The sequence below is a fragment of the Melozone crissalis genome, unplaced genomic scaffold (genome assembly GCF_028551555.1).
Source record: "Melozone crissalis strain CALT ecotype California unplaced genomic scaffold, PUWL_Pcris_2 ptg000027l_1, whole genome shotgun sequence".
NCBI classification, from domain to species: domain Eukaryota; kingdom Metazoa; phylum Chordata; class Aves; order Passeriformes; family Passerellidae; genus Melozone; species Melozone crissalis.
In genome coordinates this window covers 23,581,348-23,609,314 of record NW_026535805.1, presented here as the reverse complement: position 1 = coordinate 23,609,314, position 27,967 = coordinate 23,581,348, and the positions used below count along the sequence as shown (strand labels likewise).

At 36.0% G+C, this 27,967-nt stretch overlaps 1 protein-coding gene across 1 annotated transcript in view; it reads left to right on the top strand.

The window, feature by feature from the left end:
• Nucleotides 1-27,435, top strand: part of WDR27 (WD repeat domain 27) — a 90,456-nt gene extending 63,021 nt beyond the window's left edge. The window contains exon 24 of the mRNA XM_054279977.1: nt 26,804-27,435. Coding sequence (XP_054135952.1) covers nt 26,804-26,851 — 48 coding nt within the window. The 3' untranslated portion in view covers nt 26,852-27,435. The remainder of the gene's footprint in view (nt 1-26,803) is intronic.
• Nucleotides 27,436-27,967: the final 532 nt, after the last annotated feature.

Below are 27,967 nucleotides of genomic sequence, written 5' to 3'. Positions count from 1 at the left end.
AGTTTCCTGCAAAGGACAGTTTCTGGAAGAAACCATGGCTTGAATGAGTGTAATGCTCTCTGTTTATAGGTATGTTCTTCTTTAACTCTTCTAAGCATGGCTAGCCTTGTGACAGCCACTCATCTGGGAAGGAGACATTATAGGAAAAGAAGAAACTGCATACACAATAACTCCACATGAAACAGTCTCACAGGTCGCAGTCTCACTTGTAGGCATACTTTGGTAAACTGGGGTTTTATATTTCAGTGAAGAAAATCAGAGTTTACAACTCAGTTTATAATTACAGAGGCAGGTATGTCTCCTGGATTGTGATAAAGTAGTGAAAGATCTGAATATTTGATTACACATCTTGCAATATCTTTAGAAATAAATAATCTCTTTACATTAATTGGTATAGTTGCATTCTCCTACAGGAACACAGTTTTACTTCACAATACTGTATACAGTTGCACCCTTGAGCTTCTCTATTGCCAAACCACAGAATTTTTCCAAACTTTGAAGTTGAAAGAAATTTGTGTGCCAAAAAGCTGTGGGGAACTGTTGATTTGAATGATGTAGAAGGGAAGTGAATCACCTTGGTTACCTTCTTATTAGATGAGAGCTTCTTTTTCTTGACTCTTTCTTAAGAAGGACACTTCAGTAGTGCAGCTCCTTTGTTTAAAAATCTCCTCTATCACTTGTGATTTCAGTGCCTTCCATGTGTTCCTCATATCCCAATGCACTGATCAGTTCTTAGTGGTTTATGTTAATATATTTATGTCAGAGATGGCAAATTGAAATCTAGCCATGATAAATGAGCAAAGTAGCCAATTTTTTTCTTTTCATTTGTCCAGGTGCTATATGTTTATTCTCCATTAAAGGTAGTCTATGTCTTTCTTTTTATAAAATGCCAATCCAGAAACAGAAAAAAAAAAAAAAAGGTTTAAGTGGAAACAAATGAAGAAAAAACAGAATAACATGTTGCTATAAACAGCTATTAGGGCTGAATCATACTAGAGTTTTGTGGATGTTTTCATTTTAGAGTGTCATTTGTTTACTAATTTCTGACTTTTTTTCTTTTTGGTCAAATTGCTAACACATGTTTTCTCAGCTCTCAAGAAAAAGTGTTTTCATATTTTTTAAGGAATAAGTGAGCAAAAAGACATTCTTTGCACTTTTTGTATGCTTGCTCTTGTCTGTCTTGAAAAATGTTTCACTAACATGAAATATCTGCTACAATCATAGCAAGGATCTAGTGTTTTCATAAAGTATCTTTTAGTAGTTTATGAGAAGACACTGTTGCAGCTCTCTACTGCATTATGCTGTATATTTTCAGTAAACCTGGCAAGAGTCTACACTGCTCAATTTTTTTTTGTGGGAGATAAAAGGAATCACAAAGAAAGAGAAAGGAAGTATACTACGTTAGTATTTGATTAATTCTGACACACAAAGTGGTCTTAAGGGCAGTTAGGAGTGAGCTGTTGATAATTTTTATGTTTAGTTATGCAAGAAAATAAACCAGTCTCTTTAGTTATTGAAATCTGTAACATGCTTCCATTTTTTCTTATACCCCTACTTCCCTAGCAATATGAAGACTAGTGAAGTCTTTCTTTTAGCTGCAATTAGGGTTTGTTCTTTTTTTTTTTTTCCTTTCATTTGCTGTTCAGAAAACTGTAGTTGATGAGGCTACAAATCTGAAAAGTTGTTTCTAAGTCAACATTGATCATTGAATTTGCAAGCTAAAATTTGAAAGCATATTTAATTTTATTGCAAGTTTGTTTGATAAAGAATTCAGAAAAACCAGCTCTTGGTTTCATTTATTTCTAAAATTCATAGTGTGAATCTGAAACCATTACCTTGCAACAGGTTGATTTCGCAATTGGTTTCTTGGATGGTATATTAGTGTTGATGAAAGAGTAAATTATTCCCTTTTTGATTTTGAATTCATATCACTGTTGTGGGGTACAGTGTCTTACTTGTGAGTAAGTAAGACTTTCTATATGCGCACACACTTGTAGAGATCATCAGAAAATCTATAGTTTGCCATCTTATTCCAAAGAAAGCTTCAGGTCTAACTAGTATTCAGTGTCGGATTCTCGGCTGCTTAGATGGCCTGGAAAGGCCCGGGGTGGCCTTGGGCCGCCCGCGCTTCAAAGGACGAGAAGGGACTTCAGATCTTTTCTTGGTCTCGGTGTTTATTAATTGTTTATCTAAAAGATTTTCTCTTGGCCCAACAGAGATCTGCTCAGCAGTCAGCCATGAGCACACTGAGAGCCCCTGGGGCGGTCACCTATCTTTATACTCAAAGTTACGTATACAATATTTATCATTTTTCTCCAATACTTTTTACTCTTATTAACTAGTGCACTTTTAGTAATAACCAATCTCAAAGTGCCAACATCACTACAGAAGATGGAGGCCAAGAAGAAGAAGAAGAAAAAGAAGAAGAGGACACGCCCCAATTCCTCCATCTTACTTCTTTAGACTCCCCTGTACAGAAATCTTAAACCCTATGTTTCACTCTAACTAACTTATCCCTTCACCATTCACCCCAGTGAAATCCTCCCATCCTCATACAGATGTCGTCTCCTGTGTAGGATCAAAGTCCAGCCACCAGACACTTCTGGCAACATTCTAGGACTCCCGAGCCCCCCAAGGGCGGTCTCGGTCACTCTGCACCTCAGTCCTGAGGGGCTGAGATCCCACAATTCAGTACCTTGAACCATTTGTGTCTGCTATTATAGTCTGCTTATAATTGTGATGATATAAACATTGCCAATTGTCATTGAAGACATTTATTTCCTCATACTTTTAAAGAAATGCAGATATTTTAAATTTGTTAATTAACTTTTCCAGCAAAATAAAACCCTTTTTTTTTTTTCTGATGGATAATGGCAAAGAATTCTTTAGTGGAATTGAAGTAAATGAAAGCAAATTAATGATCTTTTTGTGCTTTCACATGTTTGAATATTTCTAAATGAGAGTCAAATTAGGCAGCAATCTTTTCCTCTCAGTACAGCTGAAAAAATATTTTTTGCACAGCTAGATCTGATACCATGTGTGGATAATTAAATCTTGTGGAACTGTTGACAACCCTTTGTGATTTCCATGTGTCCTTATCCAAGCTGCCCCATTTTAATTTCAAGCAGTTTCTTATTAGTAAGTGGCTCAGCTGGACAGTATGTAATACTACTTTGCTTTGGAAATTCAGCAGTGATGAAAGGTCATTTTTGGCTTACCTTTGAAAGTCAATACAAATGCTCCCAAACACAGTTTGAAAAGAAAGTATATATTGACTTAGTTAACAATACAGCTCTTGATTATAACTGTCCATATTGAAAATCACTTGCCAGTGACACAAAGGTGCCATATTGTAACTCTTTCAGGGACTGTTGATGACATCTGCCAGCTCAGTAGTAGGTTTTCAAAAGATGAACAAATTTTTGTTTTTGCTAACAAAAATTTCAGAAAGTGAAATATTTGCAGAGTAGCTCATGTGTCTCTGTCTCATTTTAATGAACTGTGGATGCTGAGGATAATAATGAGTGGTAGCCCGATATTATCAGCACTCTCTAACTTTGTTCCTTGTCTTATATCAAGTAACAGAACGAGATCAATCATAAAAGTATTTGCAGTAAAACTAAACTGCTACTTCCATCTTTGCTGGTTTGTTTTTTAATGATTTTCTATGCAGGAATTATGACAATGGAAAACTTTCGAGTTGCCAGCTTTCTTAAGAAATTGTTGTGTGTCAAGAGTTGCACGCTTGTCAAGATTATTGACAAGGCACTGATGTTGCCAGAAATACAGCCACCATCCAGGCTTCTGCATAGCTTTGGATCTGTAAGGAAACTTGTGCATGGAAACTGCTTTGGAAACAGCATGGTGCAGAGTCAGAAATGGAATGGGATAGAAGCGGGAAGGAAGGATGACAGTGAATTAAATGTAGGTAAGAAAGATGTAACAAGGGAAAAAAAACCCCACATGAACCCACAGTAAAAATAGAGCGGACAGAAATATCTATTTTCACAGAATTCTAGATATTTTTTAAGGATGTATTTCTTTTGGACAAGCACTAGGAAATTTTCTAAACCTCCAGCAGATGAGCCAGAGAGTTTGCAACAAGGCAAGAATATATACATTTTTTAAAAAAAATGTCTTCATGAACATTCTTTGTGTGTCTGCTTGTCACAGCACTCAGAGATTGAGTGATTATCTTCACTTGCTACAGACGGTCTCCTGCTGTGGAGTAATTCTATGGTCAATGTGTGGGCAGTTGAGAGTATTGGAATTTCACATCTGTCCCACACTCAGCATGCCCAAAGCTGAATCTTCACATTCTTAATCTGTGTTTGGCATTAGTAATTGTTATTGAATGCCCACTTTGGGCTTTTTTTTGAAGGTATGCAAATAATATTATTATTGCTGATGTAATATGGTCCTTTTCTTTAAATTGAGATGTTATATAAAGACTATGGATTATATATAACTACATATGAAATGTTTTGAAAATAGTAAATATTTTCAATTTTAAGAATTGTATTATTATGAAAGAATAATATTTGTCTCTTAAAATTTTTAAATCACAGTTATTTTCCTCTACTTGCCTCCACTTGGTTCTTTATGTTGCTCAGAGTAAACATGTAAGAGTTTCTCACTCTGTAAGTCTGTATGGAGGCTTTGGTGATTCTGCAAAAAAAACTTTATCAAACATGGACATTTTCTCCTAATAACCTTCAAGATTTAATATTTTCAAAGACTAACAGTATACCTTATGTTCTCCTACTTTATATTACCCTGACAGGTAACCCCAAAGACTATTACATTTATAAACTCTTTGGAAGAAATTTTCTTTTGCACTCAAGCATCATCTTTTTTGGTTTTCCCATGATACCTATTAATTTAGTTTTGAATTTCAGATATCTATCCATGCAAGTAAAAATACATTATGTAGTACTACTTAACATGTTGCAGCTGTTTGTTTTGAATGTAATGGCAGGCTAAGGAATTACTTGTTGCATTTATGTCTGACACAGATGAGTTGTGCTCTTGTAAGCAAGATGCTCAAAGCTTCATGCAGGAACAAACTTTGAAAATTTGGTAGTGAAAATTCTTAGCTTGCAGTGAAAAAAAGGAAGGGAAGGTGTTGCATAGTCAGTTTTGTTTTGAATCAAGGGATAGCAATGGTGAAAAAAAGGAAGGATTCAAGCAATTAACCAGATGAGGTAAAATGACATGGTTGCAATGAGTCCTAGACCTAGATAAATGTTTTAGCAGTTTAAAATAATGTGGAAGACCATATCTTGAGATCCTAAGGAGAAAAAAATTGGAGGACTAGCACATAACCTAGAAGTGATGATGTAGAAGGGCATTTAAGTTGCAGATAATCTCCAAGTTACCTGTCCCAGTGAAAAGTTACTGTCTACAATGATGGAGAAGGTTTGAACAAAAATTGCAGTGAAAGAGAAATATCCTTGTTCTAATCTTGTTGGAGTTAAAATAATGGTGAATCCTTAGGCTGGCATGGAGATTAGTCTGGAAGAGAGGTTTAACTCTGAGTTGTGATTAGAGAAATCGTGGCTTGACACTATTTAAAGTTAATATCTAAGTGGGGGAAAGAGAGACATAAGAAGATTCCTGTGAAATGTTGTTGGGGAACTCACTGGGAGATAAGAATGTTCTTCTGAGGGACTGATAAAAGATAATCAGGACAGAGAAGAAACATGGAATCCAAGAAAGATCTAAAGTCTAGGAAAAGTGTTATCAGCTGTATGGAAGGCAGCTTGATAGATAGAAGCAAGTACAGATGACACATTTTCTGTCAGTTATGTCTAGGACCAGATCATTGGAAAGAATATCAGGAATTGTTTCAGTGGAATTCAAGGGCAAAAGGTATGTTAGACAAGAGAAAAAAACCCCTCACCGAACCTGACTCTAAACAGTTCATGCTTTGTTATTAAGTAAATGAGAGATGATCTGTAACTGGAGAAACAAATGCGGACCACTGGAGGACTTTCAGGGACACAGAAAATAAGGAATGGTTACGTCGGAAGGAGGAAGAGTCAGATGACATTGATATGTTAATAAGTAATGGAGAGAATAAAGGAAGTAAGTTATTGTGTGAGACTGGGCCTCTGAGGCAAGGGAAGGAGTACAGAAGAGGAATATCTCAACTGACAAGGCAGCACTGCAGTAGGGGAAAAGAAAACTATGAGAAAAGTAGAAAATACTGTGGAGAAATAGGGATGATTAGAAAAGAAACTGTAGTGATTGAAACAATGAAATTTCATGCTAGAAAAGAAGCATTATTTAACCAGGGTAGTAACCTCACCAAAAGCAAGGAAAGAAGATTCTCAAATTTTCTATTGAAGTGCTTGCTGACCATTCCTATAGGTAAACCTTTTCAATTCATCTGCTCAGCTGAAGCAGCACAGTTAGCTAGGTCACTCCTTCATGTACATGCATAATAAACAAACCTAGTCTGTCATTAGGGCAAGGGTATTTCAATTGTAATTCTTGCTAGCCCATATTTTATCTTCCTTAGAACTTGTCTTTGAGATCTGTACTCATAAATGTGCCAAAGATAACCTTTCATGAAAAATGCTGATAGATCTTTACAAATTTTTTTTATTTAATCTTTTTGGGTATTACATGTCTTCTTGCAAAGTGCTATGAAACTCGTGCTTTGGGGATGCAGATGGAGGAGTGTTGTCTTCTTTAAGAGTCTTTAAAATGCTTTCCTCTCAATTTTAACATACATCAGTTTGAGTCTCTTAAAAAAATTCTTTATTAGCTGTGTAGGGCAATATGATATTCCTTATGGACTAAATTTTATAGGCATGATGGCAGCCCAAGGATATGCTATTTCAAAGTTACCCATCAGTCTTACAACTACTTAAAGTTCTGACTTTTTCAAATGAAATAAGAACCAAGGCAAAGTATTTTCTTTATGTATACAATTCTTACTAGTTTGAGCTTATGCCATTAGTGTTTAGATTTTTACATGCCAAAATAGTTATACTTTATGTTCTCCCATATGGAATAGTAGATTTTCAGAAGGCTAATTGCACCATCCTACCCTATGTTTATATATGGAACATATTATTAATCTGGTTGCTTATGTTTATTCAAAAGGTACCTTTGGAAGGTGACACATTAGCACTGGCATGCCTGTCAAACCTTGACAGTTTCATGGTCTTGGCTTTGTACTGGCACTTAAGAAGAGGAGATTATTTTTTTCCATTTGAAATTTTTTTTTTCCTGAAGGAAATACATCTACTAGGTGAAAATATAATAAGATTTCTATCTGGTTTTGATGACTCTATCATGTAAAGGAGAAATCTTACTCAGGCAAAACTACAGAGAAAAAAGTACCAAGATCACAAGCTTGTATATTAGACAGGGATTTGAGTAAAAATTAATCTTCAAAAGTAATAGAAATTTATTCCATCAGACTACTAAGCCATTATGTAAAATAGTTATATACAATTAAACTCACAAAACATAACAAAAAGAAGTTGAAGTAGAACAGAATCCAGACAGAAAGAAAAAAGCAAGAAAAAATTGTGTATTCACACACAATTCTAGTGCAAAGCTTTAAAGTTGCAGGAAAGGGTAGAATGAACATTTATAAAATGAAAAAATCTTAAAACAAGAAATGGTAATGAAAAATATTTAAAAACATTAGTAAATATGAGTTGAATAAAAAAAGAAATATGCCTTGGATTTGTGAGACAATGACATTAGAAATATAATACATTTCAACAAGAATAAGAAATAATAATTGATTAAAAATTGAGTATTAACTTGATAAAAATAATTATATAAAAGAAAATGTATCAAAATTAATTAAACAGAAAAAAATTTGCTCTGATGGCTGTGTGGGAGAAAATTTCTGTTATGCATCAGTGGATTCTCTGTTGTTGTTTGCATGTAAGATACAAAGGATTTTCTTGATCACTGCACATAAGAATGGACTAATAGTGACTGTAGTATCACACATACTTTTGTGAGTGGATGCAGTTTTCCAGGCTTATGCTTATAAAAATATATTTTTAAATCCAAGTGTTCTAGGAAGGAAATTGTTTTAGTAAGTATTTTATTTTTAAAAGATATAGCATATTATTTATGTATACCAGAGCCATTTTAAAATACGTGTTAAAATTCAGAGAAAAACTGGAAAATAGATTAATTTTTTGAATCTTTTAATTATAAAAAGAATTTTAGTCCTTTATGATATAAAATATAGTCACAGGACTGAATATACTGGGTTTGACAATTTTTCATGAAATGTTTGTAACAGATCCCGAGTGCTATTTTATTTGGCTATGGAGTCTGCTTTTCAGGCCAAGAACTTGGGGTTTGATTGGCCTGACTAGGATATTATATAGTATGCTGAAAAATCTTGATATTTGGAGACATGATCTACTTCTAAATACGGAACTTTGTTTAAAGGTTAGTAGGTTGTAGTTGTACTTAATTTGACAATGATTTTAAAATACAAGCAAGTGTGTTTTTGTGTTTTTTGTTCTCTGAGTGCAGGATTGAAACAATGGATCTTGCTCTGACTGACATTAGTGGAAACAGCCATCTGTTTTATTTGGAGCAGTGTCGTGTCTGGAGGCTGTCATGAAATGATAACAAATAGTAGCAAAGCCTACTGGAGTAATACCTAAAGCCACAGTCAGGATGTTATATAACATAATAAATGGGTAACACAAATACACCAACAGCTTCTTGTGGAAAGATGCATATACAATAGGGCTTTTCTCAGAACCTATTCAAGAAAATGTCAACATCTTGAAAGTCTGAAGAAGGATTTTTGTCGTTATTTTCTGTATATTTCACATAAGTGAGTGGAACTGATTTTCATAAGTTTTCATGCACATTTCTGTATCTGCCAATTAACTTGACAGGTTTAGATGTGTAAGGATAATATTAAAAACTGACCTGCAAACTTTGGCAGCAAATAAGATCCCAGGCTTTTATAATATCTGCAATACCACAGGGCATGCTCCTAATTTTCCATTGTTTACTTTTTGAAACTCTTAGGGAATGCACCACATCTCTTCTTGACTCTACAGCAGAGCCAAATTTCTTTTGATGTAGAATTTTATTTATATTCTGCATGTTCATCTTCCACATTAGTTTCTGGGTCATGAATATGCTGCCTGTCTTGACATTTCACTGTTGACCTCCTGCTGTCTCCTAAATGAACGGACTGAGCTTCACCTGTACTTCTGGTTTGGGAGCCCACTTCCACTCTTTAAAGAAGGAACATGTACAGCTAAGCATTTGAGTATTCATTCTCTGAATTAGGCAGAAGTATCAGGAAAAACTGACATTCTCTCTACTGTTTGTCTCTTTAGGAGCTCATGTATGTTCATGGTTCTTATTTAGTTACTGAGAAAAATGTGGGTGGTTTTAGTAGAGAATTTGGTTTTAGATTTCAAGGATTAGTTGGTCCAGGCATTCTCACCTTCTGCATGGCTGCTCAGGAAGTTCTTAATAACTTGGATCAAACCCCAGGGCTTCTGTATATTATGTGTCAACCATTCAGAGCAGTCTAAAGGAAAGAAAAAGTACAGAGCTCTGTTTCCCCTGAAACATCTGATGACAGGAGCTTCTGCTGCTAGCCATGGCTTCAGCCATAATCAACCTTTTTCACATTTTTCCTCTATTGTTATGTCTTCTGCTAACAGGACCACTTATAGGAAGATGCCAATTTTTCTTCCCCAGGACCTGTTTAGGATTCCTTGTTGGTTCTATCTTTTGTCTTTATCTGAAGCTCTAATATAGTCCTTTTGTTTCTGCTTTGTCAAGATTTTTTCCTTCAGTAAATATAGAGGAAAGCAAGGCATCATTTTCTCAAGAAAATTACCTCACTGTCATGGTAGAGATGTCATGATTTCAGGGCTGCTTACCAGTGCAAGCCTGTTTAATGGATTGGAATGAATCTTTGATGCAAACTTTGTAAATCTGCTCCAAGGAATATTGTATGACTCTGAGGGTTAAAGCAAGTTTACTTGGCACATAATTAATAATGTAAAGGAAACTGAAAATACATAGTGAAGAGGACTGGCATTCCGATGCTGAACGTAATCAGATGCATTTCAATCCCAGAAGACCCATTTGTTCCCCATTTGGCATGAGGAATTCTGTAAACTGTGTGAAGATGCACTTGGTGTCAGTGTCTGCTCAGTGCTCTTGTGGAAGATTATAAAATTTTTTCATACACTGACATCTGTAGCTTTGAACAATTGCTGCTTTCTCCCTCTAGAGACTATATCAGAGAAAGGGGTATCAAATTACTGTGAACCTTTTATGTCTACAGTATCTTCTTCTTTTAATAAAAATGACCATTTGGTAATCACCATCTTTCCTGGAAAAATATATAGATTTAGGTTTTTTAAAAAGATCTGCTGCATATTATTTACTTTTCCTGATATGATTACTCCTGAGGCTTTCACTATATTCTTCTCCAAAGTAGTGCCAGCTTTGTGCGTATCTGCTGTGAAGGTGCTGGAGAGAATTTTCAGCAGCAACTCGTCAGCTGAATCCAAAGGCTCTCCCAAGTAAATTCTGGAAGTGTGTCTAAGCTAGTGATGTGTGTATATACAGTCTGAAGATAGGTGCTTTTATAGAAAATTATGCAACTGCTAAAGTGAATATGTTCTTCTAATATCTCTGAATTTGTCTAATTGAATAGGCTAGGAATGATAAAGCCTGAGGCCATCCAGAGGATGAGCATGCAGTGATAATCTCATGGTTGAAAAGGTTATTTCTTCAAAAACCAGAGGGATGGTGGGAGGGAAATTCTTAGGAAATTGTTATCTGTATTCACAGCTGCATTCCTACTCTTTGGCCCTTGTTCAAAGGGAAGAGTTGGGTTTGTAACCAAGAAGGTGGGGCCCTCTCTTCATCTTTTCTTTTAGGTTCAGATAGTGGGACACCGATACCTCTAGTCTTCGATGCTTGATGGCACACGTGTGCACAGGCTGAATGTCTGTGCAGACTGCTCCACTTTAAAATATTGATATATGACTTCCTTTTATCCTCAATACTAGAGTAGGGAAACACCCCAACTCCATCCTTCCTGACTCAGGAGTTCAGGGTAAAGGAATGTTGGAAGACTTTTCTTTAATCAAGGAGGATTGGAGTAGAGAACACCTAGGCAAACTGAACATCCTCAAGTCCATGGGCCCTGGCAGGATGCATCCACAAGTGCTGAGAGAGCTGGTGAACACCATAGCAAGGCTACTCACAAGTATTTTTCAGAGCGCATGGAGATCAGGAGAGGTGCCTGAGGAGTAGAAGCGAGCATCACCCAAATCTTCAAAAACGGGAAGAATGAGAACCCAGGGAAGGTCCAGCCAGTCAACCTCAGCTCGATCCCTGAAAAGGTGATGAAATGTCTCATTCTGGAGGCCATCTCTGCCCACATGAATGACAAGAAAGTGATCAAGAGCAATCAGCATGGATTTGTTAAAGGTAAATCATGCTTGACCTACATGTGATTCTGTGACTTAACACCTACCTGGATATATGAGTGGAGAGCAGTGGTAGATATTGTCTACCTTGACTTCAGCAAGGCTTTTGATACTGTGTCTAACAACATCCTTGTAAGCAAACTCAGAAATTGTGGCCTGGATGAGTGGACAGCGAGGTGGATTGAGAACTGGCTGAATGACAGATCCCAGAGTGTCATAATCACCAGCACAGGCTGTAGCTGAAGGCCTGTCACTATTGGTGTTCCCCAAGATTCAATACTGGGTCCAGTCTTGGATTAATGACTTGGAAGGAGAGGCAGATGCCTCCTCAGCAAATTCACTGATGACACAAAGTTGGGAGGAGTGACCAAAGTTGGGAGGAGTGACCTTCAGAAGGACCTCAACCTTCAGAAGGTTGGAGAGATGGGCAGAGAGGAACCTTTGGAAATCCAACAAGGGCAAGTGCAGGGTCCTGCAGCGGCGTGACCACATGCACCAGCACAGGCTGGGGCCGGCCCGCTGGGAGGCAGCTCTGTGGAGAAGGGCTCCTGGTGCAAACAGGCTGTCCATGAGCCAGCAGTGCCCTTGTGGCTGAGCCAGTGCTATCCTGGATGAATTAGGAAGAGCATTGCCAGCAGGTCAATCCTGCCCCTCTACTCAGCCCTGCTGAGGCACATCTGGAGTGCTGTGTCCTGTTCTGGGCTCCTCAGGACAGGAGAGATATGGAGCTCCTGGAGCAGATGCAGCAGAGGACTACAGAGACAATCAAGGGTTTGGAGCATCCACTTATGAGGAAAGGCTGAGGGACCTGGGCCTGTTCAGCCTTGAGAAGAGAGGACTCAGAGGGGACCTCATTAGTGTCTATAACTATCTGAAGGGAGGATGGCAAGAGGATGGAACCAGGCCCTGCTTGCTGGTGCCAACCAACAGAAAAAGACGGGATGGTCAGAAACTGAATACAAAGGAAATTCCATCTGGATGTGACTAAGAACTTCTTTACTGTGCATGTGACTGCGCACTGGAGCATTTGTCCAGAGAGGTTATGGAGTCTCCCTCACTGGAGAAGTTCAAGAACCATTGGACACAGCCCTGTGACTCATGCTCTAGGATGACCCTGCTTGAGCAGGGAGGTTGGACCAGGTGTCCCACTGTGGTCCCTTCCTGCCTGACCCATTCTGTGATTGTATGGCTCTGTGATATATTTATGTAGGTGTGCACAAAGGATCCAGCCTTGCGCTAGTCCCACTGGGCTTAAACTCATCAGCGGAGTTCTAACAAGCCAGCTTGTGGTCTGGGACAGTTAAACTTTTATTCCAGCACTGTAAATGAACTCATGCTTCTTGTCAACCTTACTAACTCCCTGGAAGGTCACACCAAACTAACATGGCTACATTGCTTCTGAGCTCACATATGTAAGACTGTGTTGCTCTATGCTAAACTCTATGAACCTGCCTTGTTTCTCTGTTGACTGAGGGATAACCCTTAATTTCATGCCTTCAAGTTCTTCATTTTTGTTTCTATGATGATATAAATAGCAGACTTCTCCTTAGAAGGCTTACAGTTGTTTTAAAAATTTGGTTAAATTTAACGTATGCAGTCTAATCACTCCTTGGGTTGCTAGCGCAAATGTTTTTATATGTACATTTGACGCAGAGAGTGCTAAATGAGCTTGTTACTTGACTTGCTACATTTAAAGTTCTCATTTGGCTGTACAAATCATGCATTTAGAAAAAGCACATTTTAAGAAAGCTATTAATCTAGTTTCTCTGCTGTTTTTCCTCTGTGACCTAAGTTATTCCAGGAAACTAATTCTGGTTAGTCTTCTGTTAGTGTTCTGAGTGTTTTGTGAGTGTATATTATTTTAGTAATTGGTTTTGTTCCAAATTGCAATGTGATGTTGCATTTTTTTCCTGCAGAACATTTCTCCATATTTACAATTTTGAAAAGTTAACAGAAATTGGTAAATATTCAATGCTCTGGAAATTAGATTATTGAAAATGTGTGTTCTCGGTGCGACTTGCTAGCTAGAGGGAATGTTTATAATGATGCATATTTATTGCCTTCCATATTTTATAGGATTGTAGTCAAAAACATAAATAGGAATCTGCATACTTTCCAATGACATACTAGAAAATAAATTAAAACATGATTTAAAAAAAATGCTTTGCATTTAAAAAAAAATTCATTTCAACTTTTCATTGTGATATATTGTATATGCTGTTCAAAAGATATCAGCTTAATGAGGAACTGATAAAAAGCAAATATTATTATTTGTGGGAACTTCAGATAAATCCTCATTTCCCAAATGGCATCAAACAACTCTAAAAAATTGTTTATAAATAATCTTCATATTATGAAATAAATAATTCCACACGTAGAGCCTACTGTTGCATGATAAAATTGCAATGGTGAGGAATCTTAAAATTGCACCTTTGCCAAGTTTATTTCAGCTACCTGAAAAATTAAACTTCCTAATTTAATAAGGTTAATATGGAAAGTGAAAAGTGAAATCAGGTCACATTTTCCCTCTATTATTCCTTGCATCTGTTGGTGGAGAAGTGAAGGGTATTCTAGATGTGATGACATACTCTTTGTAAAAGTGCAAGGTAAAAAAATATGTACACCCATATCAAATACTTTTCACAGGAATAGTAAACTATTGAAGAGACATATTTAAGTCTTAGTAATTAGGACTTAATGAGATTTAAATACAGATGAGACTTAAATACAGATTTAAATAATGATTTAATGAGACTTAAATAATGATTTGATGAGACTTAAACACAGATTTAAAAGATTTAAAGGTGAATCTGCGCGAGATTTCAATAATCTTGAAAGTTTCTTTATAAAATTAACTATGATCACAACAAGACTAGAGATTTTTTTCATATTCTGTATTATATTATGAAACTTGGACTATATTTATGAGTTCAAGAAAAAAATACTTTTAGAAATATCTTACCTGCATAACACATATAAATTCTCCCTCTTTCCCTCTTGTGATTCCTGAGTGGTTTACCAGGTCTTTCATTCTCTTTCAGAAGGTCCATTTATCAAGAGTCATCTACATTTATATGTCCACAGTTGAGCCCTATTTTGTCATTAAAACTTTGCATCTTGGCCCACTTCTTGTAATTACTAATGTCAACAATTATAATCTCATCATATTAAGACTATTTGAAAAATTTTAAAATAACCATCTGCTGAATGGCAGAAGTGAAATGAATTATGGCCTTCTACTCAAGATGATTTCACGTACTGTGGTGATCATGAATGGAAAATTCATGTCATGCAGCTGATCCTGCTGCAGAGACTCGTAGATGCTTTTTAGCTGCCTGCACTGTAACAAATCATCTTCCACTTTTTGACAAGAGAGCTTTCCCATTTTAAGGCAGGAAAGCAGTGAGATTTAGGACTTATCCGTGCTTTTTAGTGTGTTAGATTCCAAGTGACAATGGCCCATGACTCTCAGAATAGAGCCTGTGGGGGCTGTAAGGGCACACTCACAGTGCTGCTAATGAGTCACCTGGTCTCCTTCATGTACAGACAGTTCTTGTGTCACTGAGCAGTGGGAAGGTACTTTCTTCTGGTGCTGACATCTCATTATGTTTTATGGCTTTTGGCTGCCAGCAACTGTACTTCATTATATATGGAAAACACATTTAGCTTCTCCTTTTCTTCAAAGTTCATCTTAAGAATTACTTTCAGTAGTTGCTTCCAGAAGTATTTTTGACAAAGTGGAATCTGTTTAGGAAGATGTGATTAGGAAGGTACAATTCTGTAGCTCATGTATAAGGTTGAATTTTAATCTCAGGTTAAACTTTGATTCATACCTATGTTTATGGAAGATGAAAATACAAATTTCATTGTTTTCTACCATTTTAGGCAATATTAATAGACATCTGGAATTATTTTTATTTAATCATTGTATTTTTGCTTTAATAACTTTCAGAATACATGTCCTAAATGTCATTAGTAAACATTAAGAGGCTTTAGAGAATTTAACTTATATAAAAAGATCATGCTATATTTTTTAGGATAGGGCAGAACGGAAGGTTTTTAGCATTTCCATAATTTAATGTTCTTAACATTGATGGTATTTTAAAAAAAATTACATTGATGGTATTAAAAAAAAAATTTAGATAAACTCACTGCATCTCAGTAGTAAATTTTTCAGTATAAGCATATAAGAAGATTTGTAACTAATAATTGTTTATTTTCTTTATTTCAATTGTTAGCCCAGAAGTAAAGTAAAACTGAGCAAAATTTAGGATGCCTCTAGCCACTGTGGTAATTGCTAAATATTTTAATGATATGTCTGATTTTCTACCTCTTTCTTTTAGCAACCAATCTGATACATTTTATTTCAAAATATTTTGAACTATGGTGCCAATTTAAACTGTATATGTACGTACACTGAAAAAATACATCCACCTGCAGTTACTTTGAACTGGGTCTAGATCTGCCAGGCACAAATGACTTCATTATGCTGCTTTGGGCCTCTGTGATCAGTACTTAACACCTAATTAAATAAAATAAAAAAGTTGTTCTTTCTCAAAACTTTTGTAACACAGACTTTATGCCACTTGGAGAAATTTTGTCAATATCATATGGGGATAGAAACAACACTATTCATGATGAATCATATTGATAATTTCCTTTTACTCTTGCTTTTTTTTTTGAAAATGTTGAATGCAAGAAGTAATAGAAATACTTTCATACAAAAGGCTTATTCTTTTTATAATTGTCTGTCTTTTGTGATACATCATTTCATAATGAAGTGACTATTTTAAATATGGAAATTCCATGAGAATATCTGGGTTTTGGTAAAAAAATGCCACGGTATACTCTGAGTAAACATGTTCAGTCATTTGTGTGGAATAATAAAAGAAATGTGAGGCTATTAAATTCTGATACAAGCTTCAGTTTTAGAAAGAAAAATCCATTCCTCTGGTGTTTCAAGGCTAATTAGGGGTGTAAAACTATTTCTTTGAAGAAGAATGCCTGATTACACTTGTGTGGCTAGGTTTGCGTGAAAGAATTTTGGGTTTTAGTATATTTTCCTGTGAGCTAATGTCCAGATTTTGAAGTGGAATTTTAAATTATACACCTGAGTGGGATGCTAGTAAAAACTCTTTTTCATGTTTTCATCAGTTTATTTAGTTACTGAGTGAAGAGACAGGATTGTAATGTCAATGATGTCATGCAAACATTAGTAGCCTCAGAGATTATGGCAGGCTTTTGAAGAATGTCTGAGATTACATTTAAGTTGTTTCAAACCCATCATTAAAACAAATGATCTGGAAAACATTCCTGATCATTTGTCCAGCCATGTGAATTCCAAGTGTATTTTGCAGACTTTCAAAAGTTGCTATTGTAAGGATAAAGTGCAAGTGTTTTCTACATTAAAAATGTATTAAAAGCACCACTAATTATGCATTTTTTTAAAATTTAATTGGATTTTGCTTTAGTCTCTGCAAGTTTGGCTAGTCCTGCCACTTTCTTTCTCATATAATGATTGAACCAAATACCTGCACAGTGCTCTTTGTTGTTTTTCATCATGCAGTATCTTCAGATCCCAGCTTCACCAATCTAATATCACAAAATCATAGAAAGGTTGAGATTGGAAGAGTCTGCTGGAGGTCATCCAGTCCAATCCCTCTGCTCAAGCTGGGCCACCTGCAGCAGGTTGTTCAGACCCATGTCCAGTCAGCTTTTGGATACCTTCCAGAATGGAGGCTCCACAAGCTCTCTCTGCAAATGGACAGCAATCTGACTGCAAGATGGCCTTCAATAAGCTGTAATTATGACAACCCTTTTGTTACAATGACCCACATTAAGAGTGGATATGTGACTGAAAAAATCAGCAGCCAGATTAGCAACTTTTTGATTTTGCAAAGTTGTGTCTGCTGCACAGAACTTGAGATAGAGAACTATGGAGAAGGGAGAATTGCCTGAAATCCTGAAATAATGTGGAATTCTCGGTAGAATTCTCTACTGAGAAAAGTATTCCTAGAGAAACAACAATGACAGAAAAACTTAAAATCTCTTTCCTGATTTCCTGCCTAGTAATCAATGAGTGAGGACCTGGAACAGACTTCTAGTTGGAAGTTTTGAGATAGAAAGACTTTTAAGTGCAGAATGGATCTTGATTATATATGAAACAGATAAACATTTCTTGATCTAGAATGCTCTTTTGATTCCATGTCCTATGCTTACTTCATGGTGAAATGTCAGTGCAGGTTATTAGTTAGTTAATCTGGAAATGAATGATGCTGCCAACTCCTGCACATAACTGCAGCCACATGCCATAACCTATCCTGGAGGTTCCCTTCCTAGTGTCAGCTCCTCTTGTGCAGCATCAGTTCTTTGGCAGTACCCAAAACTGTGCACACCCTGGTCTAAAAGTGTTAGCTGTTTGAAGTATATAGGCATACACAGACACACACATGAATATGGATATATATGAAGTGAATATTAAATAAAACATTCAGAATCTAAAAGGAAAAAATCCCGTATGAATTGCAGTAATCAGCCAATAGATACAGCAATGCAGGCCATAAAAACTATTTTCAGGAAAATGTTCTAGACCATGAATCCTTGGTGAAGTGAGCATTCCACTGCCTAATCCTGGGTAAAGAGCCAAACCCTGGGAAAGGATGGAAGTTAAGACATTTCTTTGATTTCATTGTTCCTCTGTTGTCTCTGTTGGCAAACATCTTCCTACTCTGTGTGCTGGTATGGATTCCTTTTTGAGGTGCTTACTTTTTCTATGCTGTTTCTTATGGACAACTGAGGTGGCCATCTAGAGAATGAATTCCATGGTGGAACTTTTTGGTAGAAGGACCGTTTGCAGCTGAGACGTAACTGACTATGATACAAGTCAAAGCAATGAAAAAGTGGAGTTACAACATGGAAACCAGTAGAATTATCCAGTTTAATTCTGGTTAGGAATGAGAATCTGCTCCTTAGTCTTTCTTTGTTCTTGCAATTGAAAATATTTTTGTGGCATTCCTATTTCACATCTCAATCTCCACAGGATTTTAAGGCTCTGTGAGTCTCTTATGGCTACAGAACAGATGAAGCAGTCAAGATGAATACCTAAAGCAGAAGTCATAATCTTTGTTGGTGGTATAAACCACAAAACCCTAGAAATCATTTCCAGCTCTTTGTAGTTGATGGTGACTTTCCTTTCAATTCCAATGGGAGCATGGCTTCATCCAGGAACATTGAAACAGTTCAGCTTTTTTATCAGAAAACAAAGAAGTGCTGATTCTGAGTATGAACTATCAAAGGAAATAAATTCCAGATATGAATGCTTACAGGCTGTTTAGATACTGTAAATTTATAACATATTGTAAAATTTTAGGTTGGGTTAGTCTAACAATGAATAGGTTTATTTCTTCTACAGTTTTTATGTTTATGAATCAGTGAAGTAAGACATTTTAAGCTTCCTCGGTGTAATATCCTGAGGCAAGCCAGCTGTATTTTTAATGATGTTGTGTGTTTTTATATGTAAATTGATGTGTATTTATAAAGACAGTAATATTAACATAGCACTCTTGTTTAAATGCATATTTCTGAACCTTTTTGGGTTCAGTAAGAAAGGCTCTGAGGTACTTTTTATCTGAAGCATAACGAGTTCTTTATCTGAAACACAACCAATACATAACCAACTTTTAAAGCTTGAAGAAAGTAACAATAAACTCTATGTATGTGTATGGATATGAACTCATGTGTAAATGCCCATATAAACATGCATTGGTAATTTATGGCATGATTTTACCTAAAAGCAGAGGAAATGTTCATGGTATGTTTTTAATCTCTTATTGGTGTTGATGTAAAGGAAAGAAAATGGAAGCCAAAGAAGAATTAGCAGTGGTAATGAGACATGGGAATAGAAATTATTTTATCTGTGACAGAAATAAGATTTAAATAGCTTCAGGTGATTAGCATGGTACCTCTAATTAATGTGGATTAGAAACCCATTTCTTGGAATACAGGCATAATTGGCACATGAAGTCATACTATTTGTTGCCAAGTTTTGCACTAAGTACATTGAATGAGGGATGGCAACATAGGAATGTCAGACATCAATCAATTTTTGTAGTTTATTCAATCTACATCAGTGGTGCTGAATCACTTCGTGGGACACTGTAAAAAGTTTTGGACATTACATTTCAAGAAATGCTTTACTGGCCTCAAGAAATGATATCTATTATGGACTCCAGTAGGCTTGATGTAAGCACAATTTAGCCTTTGCCAAGGAAAGCCAGACTTCTATGTGCAAGACAGCCATATGTGTCAGTTTGAGGAATAATACGTGAAGAATAGTATGCCACAAATTGCACCACGGATAAGCAAAACCTCAAAATCACTTATCAGCTCTTACACAATAAGTGAAACAATTTTGATTCTTCTTATGTTGTCTGCAGCAACTGTGTCTCAAGCATTGGCAGTGCTGTGTCACTTTCTCTGTGGCCTTCAGAAGCCCTTGCTCTAGACTAAGTTTTTCCCTTGTTCATGAATTAGCTGTGCTCTGTGTGGATTCCCAGAGCAGGAAGGATTGCTGTGCTACAGCTGGACACATTGACATTTGACTTCTGATGTAAGAACCAGTGTGGATTATTGTGGAGAGCCATGAAGGTATACAGCTGAGGGAAAAGTAAAAAAGGTAGTTATAAAGCATTTCCCAGGCTTGATTCTATAAATAATTAGGCTCTCTCACTCATCACTTTATAAACAATAAGGTTCTCAGACAGTCTTCCCATAACAAGCAAAGCACTCTGTCTGGGAAAAGATAGCTCCCTGGGAACAGATATGGAAGTTTTGGGAACTTTTCATATCACAGTGGGAACGTTGGTTCTGTTTTTAATAAACAATTACAGATATTGTAAAACAAAAGGAGTGGTTAGAGTTTTCTCTGTTAACCTATCGTGAGCTTGGATTTTGCAATATGCAGGAAGTTAATTAACACTGTTATATAAAGTGGCTGATTGATCAATAAATTGGAGTTCGATGCATCAATCGGATGGTCGAGTCTCCCTTCACTTCAATAGATTATTGTGTAATTTAGGACTGGACATAAGGTGGGGTCTCCCACCCTCTCACTGAGGATAGTGTGCATGCTCAAGGTGTGGGGACTGTGTAGCATTCTGGAATAAAATACTGAAGACTGCAGAAACTAGGAATGTCCTTGCTGTAAGGTTTTGGTGTCTGAGATACGATTCCTTTGTGTTCTGGACCCACATCAGCTCTGTTTTTCAAACAAGTCAAAATTCCTAATTTGATAGTAAATTGGCTAATTAATTTAGTGGAAGTATTATTAAGTAATCTGAAGTAAGGGTCAGCTTTCTGTGCATCTGAAATCTGGTAAGGGAAGTCAGAACAACTGATGAAGTGGTTTACATATGCGTACTGTAAATTAAAGACCTTAATTGTACTCCTGGCCTGCAAGAAGTCAGTTGGAGTTTTGCCAAGGGAAAAAATCCCTACCTTAGATATGGGGGGCTGTTTATTAATTTAAATAAAGCTGAATGCTTTTATGAATGAAAGGAGAGGTTGCCTGAACCTCAGATGGGAGCAGGAATTAGACATAAATGGCTCAGTTTTGTTTTGAAGTTTCTTCTCCTTTTTTGACTTGAATACTTTTATCAATATTGATGAGTTTTATTCCTCTTCTCTGTTCCTTAGCCTAGGAAAAGATTAAATAAGTTATTCCATCTTACTATGTTTTGATCTTTGCAGTTACAGTTCTTCCTTATGAACTTCTGTGTCTGTAGTTTCTTAGTTTTAGATCTGAGATATGCAATAAGACATTTACTGCCTTTTAAACAAATGTTCAGCAGGCAACTCAGTTTATCTACTAGAAAGAAAATATAATTTACTGGTAATTTTTTTCCTAGTTATTTAGGTTGAGAAAAAAACCCCAGTATGATAACATGGAGGAAATCTAGAGTGTTTAGGGATTGATAGAAGAAAAAAGCAAGCAAGCAAACAACAGAAACAACAGCAACAAAAAACAAAACAAAATAAAGCAAAAAAAAAAAAAAAAAGAACAAAAAAACCCCAAAACCTAGAAAATTCAAAAAACACCCTACACTACCAAACTCAGTATTTCCAGATTTGTGAACATAATTTGAAATGGATCTTACATAACTGTAGTGAAGAGTCCAAGAACAAGTTGATCAAGTAATTTTAACACATCAAAAGAATTATTGGGAATTACTAGTTTTACTTGCCGATAAAAATGTCATGTTAAATTAAATAGATGAGAATTCTGCTTTTAATAAGCACATAAATAATATTTATTAAAGGCCGACAGCAAAGAAATGCAGTGCTGAAGTGCTGAAGTAGGTAATACTTTTAAAAGCATTATGCATTAGAGAAACTTCCCAGGAGGTTCCAGATGAACTTAATCTGGGTCTTAAGGGAAGACAAAAGGTTTTAAAACTAAAGTAATAAGATGAGAAAACAGGGTGGACAGCACTGAGTGAAGGTGGCCCTGGGTGACCGGTCAGGCTTATCACAAACTTGGTGGCAGAAGGGTAATCAGGGGAGACACTGCAGTGCGTGCCTACAGAGTGTGCAGGGAACACAGACTGCACCTTGCTGGCAGTGGAGTTATGCTTTACATTAGAGACAGCATAGAAGAGAGGCAAATTAATAAACTTTAATAATAATGGGCCCTGGAGAGGCTGAAATTCCAGTCCTATATGGGAAGAATAGAATATTTGTACACCTAGTTATCTTTAAATGTATCTGTTCATTTGTTTATGTGACTAGTGACAATACTGGATATGGTGGATCGGTTACATTTTCATAATTCTTTTGATGGGATTCGGCACATATAGATTGTCTGGAAAAGTATTTTCATTCCTTGACCTCTCTACAGCCCCAGTTTACTAACTTTGAGACATTGTTTTCCTCTTACAACTTTAATCTGTTGAATAATTTGTCTTTCCATACAATTATCCTTCCCATCAATTGCAGAAAACACTTCCTCCTCTTTAAGGCAAAAAGCCTACCTAGAGCATTTCTATATGAACATCATCAGTGGGCCCTTTAACAGCTGTTTAATGTCTTATTCATGGTGGCCTCAGGTAGAGTCCCTCTGAATAGGCAAGCCACCTCTGATATGCAGAGTATATCAAACACAGGAACTAGAGACACTAAAATTGATCAACCCTATCCATGCACTGAGCATAATGGGAGGGAAAATATGAGCATGTCATCTACAGCTACTATAAAAACTGAAATTCTCAGCTTGAGTGACACCACCTGTACTTACCCCTCTATGGTTATCTGTGTATGATACACCTCAAGAAATTATGGTTTAGAAGCTTTCTACCTGTTTTTTGTACTTTCTTCTCAATTCTCATTTCTGCAATAGGAGAGCTATTTAAGAATAAAAGTTTCTGTCTTCTGTCTGAAAAAAACCCCATGTGGCTTTGATCTAGCTGATTGAATGCTTAAGAGTGCAGCTGTCAAATTAAAGACTCATCTTTCAAGAAAACAAATCTTTCCAAAGTGCTACTTACATGTCTTCTGTTCTTGGCTTAAACTACAAAATCAGAGTTGGTAAAGCCTTCATGCACTATATATCATAAAGGTGATGAATTCTTCATTGCTTTAGACTCCACTTTCTGAACAGGAAAAATATAGTAAAACCCAATTCCATAATGTCTCCTTTTCCTGTTGCTCTTGCTTGCTGCTAGTTGCGAAACAAATGCGAAATTCAAGAGCATTGGTTCTAATTATGGCCTGATAGTTTGAATAATGAAAGCTGAAAATACTAACCTCCTAAAAACTATATTCCCATCTGTTCTGCTTCTTAGATACTGGACTTTTGGCCAGATGATACTTTATGCTGTGCAGCTCATGTATTTCTTAAAAATTTGTGTCTCTACTTGCATATTATGGATACTTATACTAACTGAAGGAAAACAAAAGGATGTTATGTACCTGTGATGTGAAACCAGCTGAAATTGCTTTGATTCTTTTTATTTCCAGAAATAAAATGGAATGTCTTCAAGCTTTCCCTGTACACATACACATATATACATATGTGTGTTGTGTGAAATATTAAAACAAAATATTAGTTTGATGCATTTCTATACAAATTCAACTGTTTGTGTTTGTGGCTTAAGAAAATCCAGGTATCTAATTTGCAGCATAGTCTTTGGGGTTTTTTTTTTGATGTGGTATCACTACAGAAACAAATTTCCCTCCAAACAAAAGTAATTCTAGAAAAATATATACATTGTGTTAATATGATAATGCAGTAGACAATGTCTTGAAAATCATACTGTTAACTCACAGCCTTCCAACACTGCATGTCACTGGTTGAGCTTAAATATCCAATAAACTTTTATATGTTGCGCAGACCATGAGGTAGAAGAGAGCTGTGTTCAAGAACTTGTGCTCCTCCCCATTCTGGTGCCAAATGTCATAGGTACTTTTAAAAGCTGGAATCTTTTTGTTAAAAGCTCAAAATGCACAGAACATCCGTCTTGTCCTCTGTCCTTCTTGAGGGTCTTTTCTTCAATCATGTATATCTATTGATACAGAAAATAGTCTACATTTTCCTAATATTCCCATAATGTTCTAATGTTTGTCCCAGAGGAAGCCTTTACATAGGTGTCAAATTATTCACAGAACTGATGCCAAGATTTGAATACGTAATAGGAAGACATAATTAGTTTGGGAATTTGATTTGTTTTTTTTTTTTCCCCCTTTTTAATGATAGGTAGTATATTGACTTAACTATAGAGATTTCAAGTATAATGTAAAACAGTTTTGGAGCAGCATGTTTGGGAGCTGAGGGGTTTGAATGAAGTAACATGCTTGCATTATTTGGAAATGTAATGTTGGCGTAAGTTAAACTTTTAAAAGAAAACTTACTGCGATTTCTATAGATTCTAAATACAGTTGACAACACTATTAATCAATTTTAATAGCTCTTTAAGTGTGATAAATCAGGAATTTCAAGGGTCCTACAGGCTAGATTTTTAGTAACTCTTATTGTCTGTGTTAATACAAATTGCAGTTAGCTTTCTCCTGTTATTATATTGCTGTTACACTATTAACTAAAATTTCTATATTGCCTGAACACAAATCTGGCAGAGTTCAAGAAGCATTTGGAAAATGCTCTTGGACACATAGTGTGACTCTTGGGGATAGTGCAGGACCAGGAGTTTAACTCAATTACCCATGTGAGACCCTTCCAACTCAGCATACTCTGTGATTCTATGATGTATGCCACTTACATAAGTGAATATGCTTTTTCAGCAGTCAGGCATAGGCATTTATTCTAATATATGAAGGCTAAACTGGACACCCTGTGAGTGTGTATTAGCAATTTAGTTTGGATCAGAGATGTGATTTTGAATTTGCCAGTTGTCCCTACGTATCCCACTTCACTTCTCATTGTTGTATCCTTAGTGAGGGTGCATTTTGGGCTTGTCTCTGACAACTTCAAAGTAGAAAATGAACTCAGTGTGCTAACAGACTTTCAATCTATTGAACAAGAGCAGAGCTAGTTTACATTAACTCATATAATACCTAAATATATAACTCAAGAAAAAACTCATTCTAAGGACAAAAATTATCAATAACACTGAAAGAATTCAGGATGCTAATGGCTAATTGACCCCATCAAACCCTCTATTTTTTATGCAATCTTTCTTTAATGACTAGGTTTTTTTTTTTGTGTTATGAGTGTTAACTCTCTAGTACTTGGTTTATTTTTGTTAGACTATTGAAACATTGATTGAGCTAAATAAAGACTACTGGCTCTGTATATAGGTGTATTCCTTTTGTTCGTGGCAAGATATTGAGTGTAACGCTTCTCAGGAGAACAGTGCAAAGATCAACTTCATTTTATCAACAGCCCAGGAAATCAAGTGGAAAAAGTAAGAGAAAGGGGAAAGGAAGAAGAAGGACTTGAGAGACAGCAGTTTAGATCATATGACCAACAAGGAGGGATCTTAAAGCCAGGAGGTGTGGATTTTTAGTTCAGCCAACAATTCAGTGATGGGTTTGGTGCTACCAAAAGTGTGGAAGTGGTTAGTTGGAATAGAAAGATAATTTTTTATGCTCAATGAAAACTGAAGGTCCCTCGAGGCAGAATGTAATAGCAGTGTAGCGAATACATTTAGCAGGTGGACACCAAGCTGCATTTCAGTACTGTCTGTCAGAGGACATCACAGAAAGATTGACCACACATTGCAGTTTTTGAGGTTCAAGTTGGACATTAGGGAAAAAAACTGAAAGACAACTAAGAAGGCACTTAAACACTGGAATGAGCTGTGAAATTTCATTGAAATTTTTCAAGATTTAGCCAGACAAAACCATAGCTAAGCTCATGAGAGATTAGAATAATTGATCATTGGTGATATTGAAGGAGGGAATACAAACCCAAGAAGATAATTAATTGACCACAGAGTTCCTTTATCCAGAGGAATAAAACAAATAAGTCAATGTATCAAAGAAAGGGCAGATCAAGAAAAATGAGCATGCAAAAAGTTAACCAAAGGAACTGGTCAGATCATGAGCGGCCTATTTTGTTCCAGCCCTACAGATTTTTTATCACTGGTGAGAAATGACTGTGAATCCTAATATTCAAGGCCTAAACACCTTTAATTTTTAATGACTAGTATGTGGTGTCATTTGTAGATTGTTCCTTTCTTTCTGAGATACAGCAGGTTTTCAAGTGCTTGTTTGTAGATGTAAGTGCAGAAAATAGTATTGCCTCTTATTTTATAGTTAAGATTTTCTCAGCCTGGTGAAAGAAAGCTAATGCAGCTGAAGGCTCTTTATGCGTGTCTTCAAGACTTGCCTGTTCATAGAATTTGTCAACATACTTTCTTACAAAGGAAATTCTCACTCTACACTCAACACCAATAAAATCAGAAAACTGTATTTGTTGGTATGCCTGATTTAATTCACAGTATTTTCCATCTTCATTTATTCCAGCTTGTTTTCTTATTTCTTCCATATTCTCTTCTTGAGTCATACACAGTGAAGTCTGTTTGACTTTCTATGTGGTTTTAACATATGCTTCAGTTTTACAGACTGTTGATGTGTTAGCGGATGTTGACACAAATTTGAAAATAGTTGGAAAAGAAAAATCTAACTGAAATGGAATTTTCAGATCAGCTTGGTTGAGAAGAGTCTATGGTGTTTTTATTTTTTTTAATGAATCCTGGACCACTTAACGTAGAAGTAATTTAAATATCATCTTAATGATCTTCATTTGTTCTGTTGCTCTAAAGCAAACTGCTTACTGGAAAGATCTTCATTAAAGCCACATGTTCTTTTCTTTTGACCTGCAGCTCACCACAGCCACCTTGGATGGGAAACTCCGATTGTTCCTACCCTGATACTCACCAGCCTGTGGAGCTTTGGCCGTGGAACTATGAGAATAATGACTTGCTGAGAGAAAGGAGACTGCTAACTGGCCAGAAGAAAGTGGCATAATATTCCCTTTTAAACTACAGTTTTCTTCTGATGTTATTTTCAGGAAGTTCCTTAAGATGTTCTCAAAGTTTTTCTGCTGTACAGTCTGTTACCTTTATTGCAAAAATAAGGGTGAAAGATCACGAAAAGGAGGACACTACTCATTCTGACTTCATTCTAGCAAATCACCACAGCAGTGGCTTTCAAAGGTCTTCTTGGGTTCTTATAGTCAGGTGCATTCTGTAGTGCTTTGTTAGACAGGGACCCCTTTAGTCTAGACTGATAATTCAAGTAAAATAACAAGTATTCCATTTGTAAAGCTAGATCTGTTTGTGAAAAAATTTTAAATTAACCTGACAGAAAAAAGAATTGTAAGTCTTTCTGAAATGCCATGAGAGTCCATCTGTTATAATTCTTTCGGGTTACTGGAATCAGCATGGATATTGTTTGACGTCAGAATTTTGCCAGTTTACTATTTATACCACATTCTTTAAATTTCTTAGGGAATATGTGACAAATGTCTTGTCTTTAAAAGAAACTATTTCTGTCTTTTAAATAACCCTTAAGTATTTTCAAAAATGTTAGAATAATATGAAAATAAAATTATCAGAAAAAAATGTTAATATCTTGTATTCTCCCTAGGTTACTTGTCGTGCTCTTAGAAAACAGTTTTTAGACAACTTTCTTTTGGGGAGGGTTGGCCAGTCTCTCTTCATTGGCTTTAGCTAAGAGTAGAGAGCATGTATGTGACTAATGAAAGGAGATGCAGTTTTTATTTTCCTTGCAAAATTGTGCTGCCTTTTCAAAGTTAAATTTCCCAGAATGGAATTTAGTAATCAGATTACTTTAAAAAAAAAGAAAGAAAGGTTGGAGTTATTACCCTACCTCCACTTTAACACCAATTGGTAAAGTCAGATCATTTTCAGTACTGTAAAGAATATTTTATTTAATAGCTGTCCTTAATTTATGCATATAATATTAAGTAGATCAAGTTATTTCTATAAACTATTTAGTTTCCATTAAGCATTCTTTTGTAAAGT